This window comes from Marmota flaviventris, chromosome 15, assembly GCF_047511675.1.
Source record: "Marmota flaviventris isolate mMarFla1 chromosome 15, mMarFla1.hap1, whole genome shotgun sequence".
Classification (NCBI taxonomy): Eukaryota; Metazoa; Chordata; class Mammalia; order Rodentia; family Sciuridae; genus Marmota; species Marmota flaviventris.
The window spans coordinates 63,006,515-63,018,810 of record NC_092512.1 but is presented as its reverse complement, the minus strand read 5'-3'; the positions used below and the strand labels follow the sequence as shown (position 1 = coordinate 63,018,810).

The following is a 12,296-nucleotide window of genomic DNA, read 5'->3' as shown; positions in this document are numbered from 1 at the left end:
CCAAGCCTGATGCTCCTTTGACTTAATAGGGATTTGACATAGCCTGTTCCTTCCTCATAAAAGATGATCTTGCTTAATAAAGAAGAAAGACTGCAGATTATGCTAAAAGGTTTGGTTTATGACACACACAAGATACAGGCCCATCCCAGGGACAAGCAAAGGAGGGTCAACTGCATGAAATCTGACGCTGCTTACAAAAGGGAGCATGTTGCATCAGACAGGCCACCTCTCTGCAGCAGTCCCCAACAGTTTGCAAGAGTTGCCAGCAAAGCAAACAAGCCTCCCTCAAAGGCACATTTGGGCAACCAGGAAATTTCAGCAAAACATCCCAAAGTGTTATTATGCTCTATTACCACCTGTTCTCTCCCTTTATGTTGACTCATGGTGCCAACATACCATAATATCTGTTTCAAACTTAAATTAATTGTGCTTTATTCTCATTTAATATTCAAATTGGGGAGCGTGCACACTGCTATGTATTTTTAAAGGAATATTCTTAGAGAAGATTAGAGGCTTAGTATTAAACCTCATAATATTGGACAAACATGCATGTTACAGAACAAACCCACATGGTGTTTTCATCATTGTGTAGGCAGCTGGTTGGGGTAGAAGGCTAAGATCTCACGTGCCACAATTGTTTGAAAATCCTGTTGTCATAATAGCCCTCAATTACGAATAGCTACAAATATAAACACAAACCGGGCAAAAGGGAAAAAAAATTATTGATGACTTTTTTTTGGGGGGGGGGGCTCAGGAAATTACAATATTTAAGGAAAAACAGTTATTAGTGGGATTACAACTGAATGTTTTTTTGACAGCCAGAGGGAACATGACTAATAGAGAGGCCCTGTGTTCCCAGCACCCTCTCCTCCTCGTTGTGGAGGATAGGCAGGAATAAGCCGCTGCAGATCTTGATTTTTCAGAATCCAATTCGGGTGAGAAACTATATGTACTTTGGTTTCTGCAAAGAATCTTTCAAAAGAAGAGAAATCAAAAGGAAGCTGAAAGAAGCGATAAAAATCCTCCAGGAACACAAAACCTCCCTCATGAATCATTCCTACCAAAGCCACTGAACAAACTCTACATATCAGAGATCTCTCCATTTTAATACTTTGGAAGATGGTGCTGAATCTGGAATGGAAAGAGAATTGTGTTTGGGATTCCAACCGGGGGTTTTAAATGCTAATGACTCCTAAGACAATGAGGAGCCCATTTCAGAAGCATACCAAGTTGTTTAAAAGGCACCAGATGGAGAAAGGGGAATAAAACACAAATAATGCTGTGATGTTGGTCTTTGCTACTTATCTTCCACTGACTGGAACCTACAGAGAAAGAAAAAGAAAAAGAATAAGTATTTAGGCTTCTTGGAGTTTCAGCCACCCTTAGCATATTTTTTTTAATGATATTCCAGCTAAATTTCTTATATACCTCTGTGGCTTCTGAGTTTTCAGATTCTGGTCATACTAGGCTAGGACCTGGGTTCCACGGTGACAATATAGCACAAATCAAACCTGACAAAATTAAAAAGGCAGTTCATCTTGGAAGCAGAACAGTTTGGTCCAAAGAGCAATCAAGGGTTCCTGAGTCCTTTCTAGCCCCAGAAAGTCATCTTAAATCAGAACCAGATGTAAATTACTAAATGAACCTTAAGTTCCTAATTGGAGACACAGTTGGGCTGTGAGACATTTAGCAAATTACAAACAAAATGTTCTTGTTTACATTACATTAAATGGCTTTAAAGCTGCAGCCAAAGAGCTAAATAAACATGCTGTTATGCTAAAAACGGAGTGGAAAGCCTATTCAGAGTGTGGTGCTTTGGGGGACAGCAAGCCCACAGGGACTGAGAGAAGGTATTTCTATAAATGCTGGTCCTATCCTAAAAGAAGGGAGTGGATCTACCTGGAGATGTAGAGCCTAATGAGCAGATATCACTTGCGGAGGAACCTTCTGAGTGCTATAACATATGCCTTCTTTCAGGATGCATAATTCATATCCAAGGATATTAGCCACAGCAGTTCAGCTCAATAGCAGCACCTCATTATTTTATCTCTCAGTATTTATTCCTATGTTTGACGCCTCATGAAATTACTGTTAATGTGTTTATATAAGGGCAGATCTGACACAAGTGGGAAGAATGTAATTTCCTACTCATTCTTCCCTGCCGCTGCGTCCTCTTCCCTAGTAGAAGTGGCAAGTGTAAATAGTTAATTTGCTTCAATTATGAGCCTGTCCTGCTAAATTAGAAGCAGCAGGAATATGAAGAGCCAGAATTATACTTAGGAGGCAGCTGACAAATCCTCTGAGCCCACAGAATCAAATCATTTACTCCTCACTGGTGCTCAAACACCCACTACATAAATGCTGCCGGGTTTTTCCCCCCCTTATCTTATGATAAAATTTGGATTTTATGTCAACAATACTTAAGGTTAAGGAAAATCCTGTTGCACTAGACCGTTCACATACATTTAGTTTCTCCATTCTTTTAAGGCTAGGAGGAAAGGATAGGTAAAACAATTGTTCATTGAAAAATTGTAGCATGTAAGTGACGTTCATTTTCATCAATTTGAAACTCAAAAATTAAAGTGTATAACATAACATGGTGAGCGTATTTTATTTCTTAAACTCAGATACTCACCTATACATAAGTATTGGTACATCATTGTGGTTATTGTTTACCATTATGGGTACAAACATATGTAGTGCCTTTTTTAAAATATTTTTTAGTTGTCAAAGGACCTTTATTTTATTTCTGTGCGGTACTGAGAATTGAACCCAGTGCCTCATACATGCCAGACAAGTGCTCTACCACTGAGCCACTACTCCATATACACTGCTGGAATAGATATTTCCTTTGAAAGTTTACATGAATTTCAAATGAAGGGAGATAACTCCAACTTGATACTCATTCAAGTCTGTTGTGATTTATGTATTATGTGCAACAATGTTTGGGGTAGGTTATATATCTGTCCATCAAACCTCTTATTTCCATGGATGTATCTTCTCTTAGAAGATGCAATTTAGCAATTTGTCCTTGGCACTCATGCTAATGCTGATTCATAACAGAAAAAATCCTTTTCAAGGGATTATACACTCAGTAAATAGTCATGCGCTGCATAACTGACGATGGTCCCATAAAATTATATTGCCTAGAGATATTGTTGTCTTAGTTTGTTTAAGTGCATTCCATGATGTCTCCATACTAAAATATCACCCAATGGTCCATTTCTTAGACCATACCCTGTTGTTTAGTGTTGCATGACTACATTTCATGAGCACCTATTATGAACCAAAGACTTCCTTGCATGCTGGGGCTTCAGCAGTAAACAAGATACAGGACCTTGTGATTGTGTACCTGACAGAGGCATCAAAGAGAGTTCTCACCACTAGGCAGAGCCACTGAGCAAACAAAGATGGATGTGTATTTTTGCCAGATTTATTGGATTCCCACCATGGTATTGCCTGCCACATACAGGCTTTAATATATTGGGTAAATTGGTTATTCATTCTAGTATGAGCTTTCTTATCTGTAAAATGGGCATGATAATACCAATGTAACATTATTCATTTGTGGGGGTGGATGGGGAACAGAGGATTGAATCCAGGGGTGCTTTACCACTGAGTTACATCCCCACTCCTTTTTATTTATTCATTTATTTTATTTTGAGACAGGGCCTTTTGCTGAGTTACTGAGGTTCTCACTAAATTGCTGAGGCTGATCTGGAATTTGTGATCCTCCTGCCTCAGCCTCCCAAATTGCTGGGATTATAAGTGTACACCATTGTGCCCAACCAATGCAACATTGTTATTGAAAGAATTAAAGATTATACATGTGTGTGTGTGTGTACATATATAGTGCCTGACACATGCACACAAAAAAAATGCACACAGTCAAGACAATTTTTAAATACATTTTTTATTCCATAGCTTCAGTACCTTGCAACATAGTAGGAACATAGCAGATACTTAATCCACTGGCTAAAAATAATTAAACAATGTCATACCTACCTAGTCATCCTCACTTAATAAATCAGCAGATATGAATTATAGTCATTTTTTAAGGCTAGGAGCTCGCTTCTGTTTCCTACCATCCCAGAAACAGATCTTACCAATATTATTGAGACCCTTTAGAATTAAAAGTCCTCAAAAGTGATCAATGGCAAGATTTTTTTTTAACCCATTTTTAAACACTACCTATTTCTTATCCTCTGAATGCAACTTTGCAAAAATTCTTGATTTGGAGTCTTTAAGAAAATGCCAAGCAAATAACATAAGGTAGAAATTTAACCACAGTGAAGGGCTAAGCACTATATCAACACAGATGCACTTGTTGCAGCTGACCTAAACAATAACAGCCTTAGCCAAAGGTATATACTCTAAATTTCCAAAGCATAGCAGGGAATTGTGATTAAATTATCCCTCTTTATACTTAACAATGTTGCTAATCATTTCCTTTAAAATAGGTAATTGTTGTGAAAATCACATTAGAATTTAACCAAACTGAAAAAAAAAATAGGTTTTTCTACAGTGTTTGAATAGAATCCAGAATTGGAAGAATTTTACACTTTTTTGCTTATGACTATAATAACTGTCGAAATAAACCACTAGTAGAGATAAGAGCCAGAACAGAAAAGAAGTAAAAAAGAATTCAATGGTATTTGTAAGATGTTGCTTTTTTGTATGAGTTGGATGGATTGTTTGTTTGGGGAAGGAGAAGAAAGTGAAAGAATGAAAGGACAAATTGTATAATATTTTTTTTTCTGTTTAAGTCTGTTGTCCTCATTGATGAGGAACTGCTGATTTTAATTAGAGATCATCAGCCTATAAAAACATGTGCATGCTGGTATTTAGTGCATTTTAAAAATGACTTGGTGAATCACTGGGTCACGCGAACAGGATTTAGATTCTCCAAAGTTGCCATTTGATGTGTATCTACGTATGTTTTAGTTTAGCCATTATATATGTTTTAGTTTAACCACTGAGATGCAATCCTTAAATAGGATATGGTTGCTTTCTTGGAATAACAAACCACAGCGTATAACTAAGTTAGGGCAGGATGAATTCAAAAGTGTTTGGATGAGCTGGGGGAAAATGATAAATGATGTATTATGATTTTTAAATCCTCATCTGGCCAACTTTGCACTTTATTTCCAACAGCTGTGGACCATTTGGAAGCCATTTTGTAGCTCAACTGAGTACTAATATTTACTGTATGAATCACATACCTTTAAAATATTTGTCTTTCCCTGAGAGAGAGAGACTGTTTCTTTCTGAAACTTAACTTTGACATAAATCAAACCCATCCTCATAGGTTAGGTTTGTGCACTTGATCATTGTGGTGGTCATTCATTGCCAAATGCAATCCTGCAAGCTTAGTGGTGTCTTCAAATAGAGCACTTTCTCCATTTGGTAGATTTGAAACATTCTGGGGGAACATTTTACTGAAAAAAATTTTAAAATATGTTCTAAAATAAGAATTTCCCCCACTTACCTTGTGTGTCTGTAACTCTTACATACTAGCATCATTCTCTTATATTTGAGCTCTTTGAACAATTCCATTAAATATAAAATTCAAACAACATCCTTGTCCAATTTTAAAAGGTAACATCAGGAGAAATACACAGTGAGTAGTATATTGGAGTCATTAGGTAGTTCTCAAAGGTGGAGGTTCTGATTATTGTGGTATAGACCACCTCGGATTTTAATTCTGATCTGGACTACTCCCCTTTAAACACAATTACAGAAATATACCTCCTGAAATTACCCCCCTTTGAATTCTCCCTCTGAACATCTGCAGCTATTCAGGAAAGAGTGGATCCATTAATCCAATGTAATGTGACGTGATGAGTTTACTCTTTTCTAAAGTGGCATTTAGGCACTTACACAATGATCCCAACATAGCCAATCATCAATAGCCAATAGGGAGCCATTTATAGAAAACAGAGAACTCTGAATGCTAGTCAGGTATCCCATAACAACATCGATCCTGGAGTGAAAGCAGGGCACATGTTCAGCCTGAAAAGCATGGAGTTACCACCTTTCTCCCCTGGTTGTTAATCAACAAATTTCAGGAAAGTTAACACTTTGTGAAATGTTAACTGCCAGGAGCCCCATGAAAGGATAGCATCGTAGTAACACTGTTGCTGTTTCAATAGAAACTCAATGAAAGAAAGATGAGAGATGCTAGAATCAGGCCATCTGGCAATATCATCTTATCTGCTGCTACTTAGAAATGACACTTTGGGCGCTGCTGACAACCAAAGTGTGTTCTGTTTACCTTTGGAAGCTAAACGAACCCCAGTTAACTGATGGGGTCACCTGGTGTAGCATATTAATAAAAACATGATACAACTCTGTAAGGTACACAAATGTGTATTACCATCAAAGATATATTTACTAAATATTTCCTTCCAAGTCCTCAATAGTATTTCTATCTGTGTGGGAGGAAAACCCTCTCAGAACAGTTTTAAGGTTTTAAAAGTAAATGTAAACTTTGTCAGTTTGAGGTCATTAATTATAAATTGTGTCTTGGAAAGAGGTTTAAGGAAAAATTATAAACAGAAGTGTCTCAAGATTTCTACTATTTTTTTGTTTAAAAACAACAAATGAAAGAGATATGGAGTATTGTTCAAACCATTTGCTCCACCCTAGCATTTATCTGTTTTCTTGGGTAAATTTTCAAAAAGGGATTTGAATGAGAATTCCAATAAGTCAGTTCAATAATTTAGAATACTCTTGTAATTTTGAAATACTTCTGTACTTGACTCAAAAGATTTATTGCCTTTTCCCTTTAAAAAATTCAAAACTCTTAAATAGAATTTTTAAAGTTTCTTTTGCTTCCTATTTAGTAGTGAGGGCAAATGATCATATGATTAATATTGCACTAATTCTTGAGGCTTTTTAAAATTGGCTTTATTACACCAAAATGCCAAGTGTAAAAGTCAAGCCTAAAGGCCTACCTACAGGAGAATAATTAGCACATTCATTTCATAGGGTCTTATTATAATTCTGTTGACAAGGTTAGTCATTTGTTTACCTTAAATAAAATGATCTGCTGTAATTAAAATATTCGTGAGTAAATAATTTTTCTCACATTTTGAATTTTGCAGTTGGAGACTGGGCTCAGCAACCCACAGTCATCATTAGAAACCAGAAATTGACCTCTCCTGCCAGCTAGCAGATATTTGGTCTCTAGACATAATTTATATTTAAATACTCTGAGGAATTCTAAAGCCACTTTTCAATACTAACCAGTGTCTGGTTTTGAGCTGAGCAGTATGAAAGTCTTGTGCCCTGCTGTAAAATTCAAGATGTGGGAAATTTAAAATAGTCACATCAAGGAAAACACATTTTAGTTTCCACAGCCATTGTTGAAAAATTTTTTGTTCTTTGGAGGGCTCATTTCAAAAGATTGCCAAACATATAGTCTAAAGCCTCGAAAGAATCAAGCTTAATGGCAGCAGATGACCACATGTGTTCACTGGGCCCATCTTTCACTTTGCAATCTAACGACCCCTCTCTGTTTAATTTAGCAATGTGACCTTTAGCATGCAAGCAAATCCTTTTTCCATTCTTTGGCCCAATTTTGGATGATTTTACTTTTATTTTCAAGATGATTTCCTCTCAAAACTGAAAACTTGTATAAACGGAAATTCATTTTAGACTATTGTTGCCTTTTCAAAATGAGGTGTCCACAGATCCTTGTCTTCCAGTGGTTTTGTTGAAAGGGACATGACCTATGCAAGCCTGGCATACATGTGGTCCTCAGCTGCTGGGGTCCCCTTCCACTCCCACATGTGTTCTTGACTGTGACCCCTGACTCCTGGAGTCTTTGAAAATAGAACCTCAATGCTAAAAATCTTAAATTAATGATGAAACTACAAACTCTATTGCATGTCCTTTGATTGGTTTATTGAACATGATATGTCATTTTTTATTTCTCTTTGTTTTTGTATTTAGCATGGAACATAAATATTAGGATATGACAGCACTGTGGAATTGTCTGTCCATCATATAAATATGAATACATTATTTATTCAGGTGTGGTTTCCTTGGGAACCTTCATCAATATTATCTATCTAAGCCAACTACTTCTGTTCTCAAAGTAACCCAGATAAAGTCCTTTCATGTGCATTATGTAAAATGTAAAATTTTAACATTGTTAATCTTCTTATCTTGTCTACTTCTGATCTTTCAAATTTGTTTCCATGGGAAAACACTATCTTCAGGGAGATATATATTATTATATAATTATATGTATGTGTGTGCAATTATCATTCTGTATTGTATGTCTCTGAAAACAAAAGCAGATGCACTTTCTAATTTAAGACTCTTTGTTGTTGTCACAGGTCTATAAAAAGAAAACCGAGGCTGCAAAGAAGGAGTACCTGAAGCAACTTGCAGCATACAGAGCCAGCCTTGTATCCAAGGTAACGTGCAATTGTGTGGTATTGTGACGGATTGTGGCCATCTCGTGCAGACTTTGATAGTCATTTAAAAACATAAAAGATCACTCTAGCATTCTGCACAGTCTTCTTTGTTGGGAAAAAAATACCATCCTAAACAAAGCTATAAGTTATGGAAATATTTGTTCATCACTAAAGGATCAGAGCTCACCCTCTTGGCTTTTCATAAAAGGCTGTCCACGTATGAACTTTTGGTTTGGTAGAGTAATTGTGATACATTCTTAATCCTGAACCAACTTTCCATTTCTCCATACCCAACTCTTAAATCACCTCCCTCCTTCCCATTGGCCTTTACTGAGGAGATGCCAACTATTTTAAGTTCCAGCCTCATTGCATCATGATTAAAGAAAAAAAGCTGGCCATGAGGGAAAGAAATAAATCACATCATTTTGTTTGAAAATAAAAACACCACTTAAAAATGTTTTGTGCTTCAAAATATCTTACACACCAAATCCTGCTCTTGGAAATACTCAAGAATTTTCTCAGTTTGGTCTCGTGTTATTAAAAGTGCATTTTCCCCTTGCAGAATCCTCAAGGAGGTGACCACAGCAAGACTGGGTTGAGTCTAGAAGGATTTGGCACTGTGTCAGCTCAAGTCTGGACTTGGCTGTTAATTTGTTCATTGTGGCCCTGGGGCTCTGGACTTCATCTCATTCATGCATGAAATACTTTCTTTTTTCATCCACAAATATCCATTCCCATTCTAACAACTCTAAAATAATTATATAAAGTAGCTTCTTTTTAAGGAAAATATGTGCTGAATTGATTGATGCAGAAAAAATAAGAAAGAGGGCAAAATACAAATAAGGAATTTCAGTAGTGTTGGTCTAATTCGACTGCCTATTCCACTTCTAAAATATGACACTATGAGAAAACTTAGTATTCGTGATTTAACCTTCTAACTCTCTTGCATTGTCTCAGGCTAGAGCTCACCATTGCTAATTCATCTAACTCCTTTTAAAGCTGTTTATATTTTCTACTGATACCATTTCACATTTTGATGTGTATGTGTGTGTGTGTGTGTGTGTACACACCAAAATATGTGTGTGTGTGTGTATATATACATATATATGTACACATACATATAGATGTATATGTATGTACATATAAATATACATATATAATTCACAGAATGTACATGAACTCATAACAAAATTTGGTGGATAAATATACATAAATATAATACACGGAATGCACATAAAATTATAACAAAAAAATAAGCAAATGTTGGATCCTTTCAGTCATTACTCATATTGATATTGCTACAGATCGATGGGCCAAATATAAAGGAGACTTGGAAAAAATGAATTCTCTCTATCTCATCCAAGATAAGTTTCTTTTTGAACATTTTAAATAGAGTTTCAGAGCATTTTAACACATGAGAAAATCAATACAGGAAGTTCCAGTCCCAATACAAAGCACTCTGGTTAATGACATGCAGATTGCCAGAATGCTATAGTACTGACTAAGCCTTTACTTCCAAAACAAGTGTCCTCAGATTTGCTCTTAGCTGCAACTTTTCTCACTATTCAGCCTCAGAGCTGCAACCCCCAGTATATGGCAATTTATATAAATGCTGCGAATTGCCGTTTCTACATTTAAGAAACCAAGCACTTTTTTTACAGCTTACTCTGACATTTTTCTTCTCTTTGGCAGTGGGGATTTTGCTAGAGCTGTTGAATCTCTATTTATGTACAACTATCTATTATGGTATACAAATTGAAGGAAAGTTACAATCACTTTTCCAGGTTGGGAAAAATGACTCTCTTGATGCTGTATGTGAGCAGGTATCTGCTGTATAACCTTCTACACACCTACAGAAAAATGTACCAAGCTACCCTCCCAAAGCATATGGTACATATATAAAAATTCATTTCTTTTCCATTTTAGTTGTGACTAGGCAAAAATAATAGCCATTCATATATAAACATATATTTTTCTACATTATAGGGGTTTTTTTTACCATGTTTTAAATTATTTCCCTATTCCAAAAGTCTTAAAGCAGCAAAGAGAAAATTCTTCTTAATATAATAGTTAAAATTCTAAGGAATCACATGTGACAGCCAGGCTCTCTGTTGATTTTTTAAAAATTTTTTTTCCACTAATTCATTATTTATTTGGTAATTTTTTTTTTCTGGGCATGTGGTCTTTGCCAGGTTTAGAAGATGCAATGGTGAACCAGCAAATTCATTCCCTAGACATTAAGAACTTTTTGTTTTATTGAGAGACCAATAGTGAAAATTTAAATTAATAAATAATCAAGGTATTTTAGAACCTAAGGGCATAAAGCAAAGGATCTGTTGGGCGGGATTTGCAATAGTTTCTTGGAAGAGGTAACATGGAAATTGGGGATCCAAGGAGGACAGAAGTTTGCAGAAAAAGAGAGACTAAGGGGAAAGTAAAACAGGCAGCTCTTCAGCAAGTGCAAAGACTTGGGGTGCAAAACATCTCTCTGAGTTAAGAGGAGATCGGTATTTCCAGAGCTAAGTGATCAGGAGCATGAATAGAGATGAACCTGGGAAGGTGGACAAGAGCCCTTCACAAATGCCTTGCAGGGTGGTAAAAGGAACCAGGGTTTATTCTCACTTGGAAGGGAAGCCACTGAGTGGATTTCAGTAGGGGATGGCATGAACAGGTGGACATTTTTAAAGGATCACTTTATGTGCAGGAGTTCCCTTAATACTCTTGCCTTACTCCTTGAAGTAGGTTTGATTCCCAACATTTCACTAAAGAGGAAGAGTAGCACTCAAGTAAACAGAGACAGAGTGATGAAGTTGGCATTGATCTAAACCACTCCTTGGCCCTTCTTCCTTTTCTTTTTGTCGGGGGGCGGGGGAGGGAAGTGTGACCCAAGTCCTATTCTTGGTCTTTCTGATGGGCCCTGCTACATCTGCCAAACCCCATTTCCCCAAAGTCATTCTCTCTTCAAAGGTCATTCTTACCCACGAAAAACTGTTTTAACTAGAATGCTGTGTTCGTTTTCGAAGGTTCTTCCGAGCAACTCTGGTTTACTCCTCCAGAGTTGCATATTTTGGAATCTATTTTCTCTGCAATGCATTCATTTTGCCAAATAAGGCTTTTCATTCCTAGGCCAGTAGATCTTGGTCACTTGCAGTCACATCACAGGGTCTGCTGCTTCCTCTCTGGGATGTGCTTTGCATCCAGCACAGGGTGCTCAACACCTGTTCCATGTCAGGCTGATGGCTAGGTGCTGAGAGACATAAATGGGTAGGAGAGATTCTGGTAGAATGTTTCTTGATACTTAGAAGTTTGAAGCTGTACTCTAAAATTAGCTACTTCTTCCAGAACCTGAAGCTGTCATGGGATTAACAATGCTCTCCGCCCCTTTCAGTCATTAGTTCTTTAGTTTACATGTATGATATGCCATCTAATACAGCATATTCATTAACATGACCCCAGGCTTGAGTAAATTTGAAATCTACCTCCCTCTCCCTTCCAAAAAATAAATGAATATTCTCATCTTTGTACTTTCAAGTGATACATTCATACATATCATCAGCAAATTGTTGGATTGAAATTTTTTTCACAGTAAGATCACAAATACAAATGGCATCCTGCTACTGGGGTGCCCCTTGGGGCCGTACACTGTGCTAGGCTTTTTGTGTAGATTCGGTTTCCACCACAACTTTGTCCTGCACAGTAGGATAGAGCCCTGCTCTCTCTGGGCAGAGACTAAATAGCTTGCCCATGGTGAGGAAAGAACACTAGTGGCAGAATGAGAACTCAGACTCCTCAGTGTCCTGGTCCAAAGGTTCTAGGCTTTTCTCTACCCTGAGCAATTGTCAAATATTTGCATCCTTAGAACTGGTGCCT

At 36.9% G+C, this 12,296-nt stretch overlaps 1 protein-coding gene across 1 annotated transcript in view; it reads left to right on the top strand.

Moving 5' to 3' along the window:
* Tox (thymocyte selection associated high mobility group box) overlaps window positions 1-12,296 on the top strand; it is a 299,896-nt gene that overhangs the window by 270,576 nt on the left and 17,024 nt on the right. Inside the window, exon 6 of the mRNA XM_027932903.2 lies at window positions 8,346-8,426. Within this exon, the coding sequence (XP_027788704.1) occupies window positions 8,346-8,426 (81 nt within the window). The remainder of the gene's footprint in view (window positions 1-8,345; window positions 8,427-12,296) is intronic.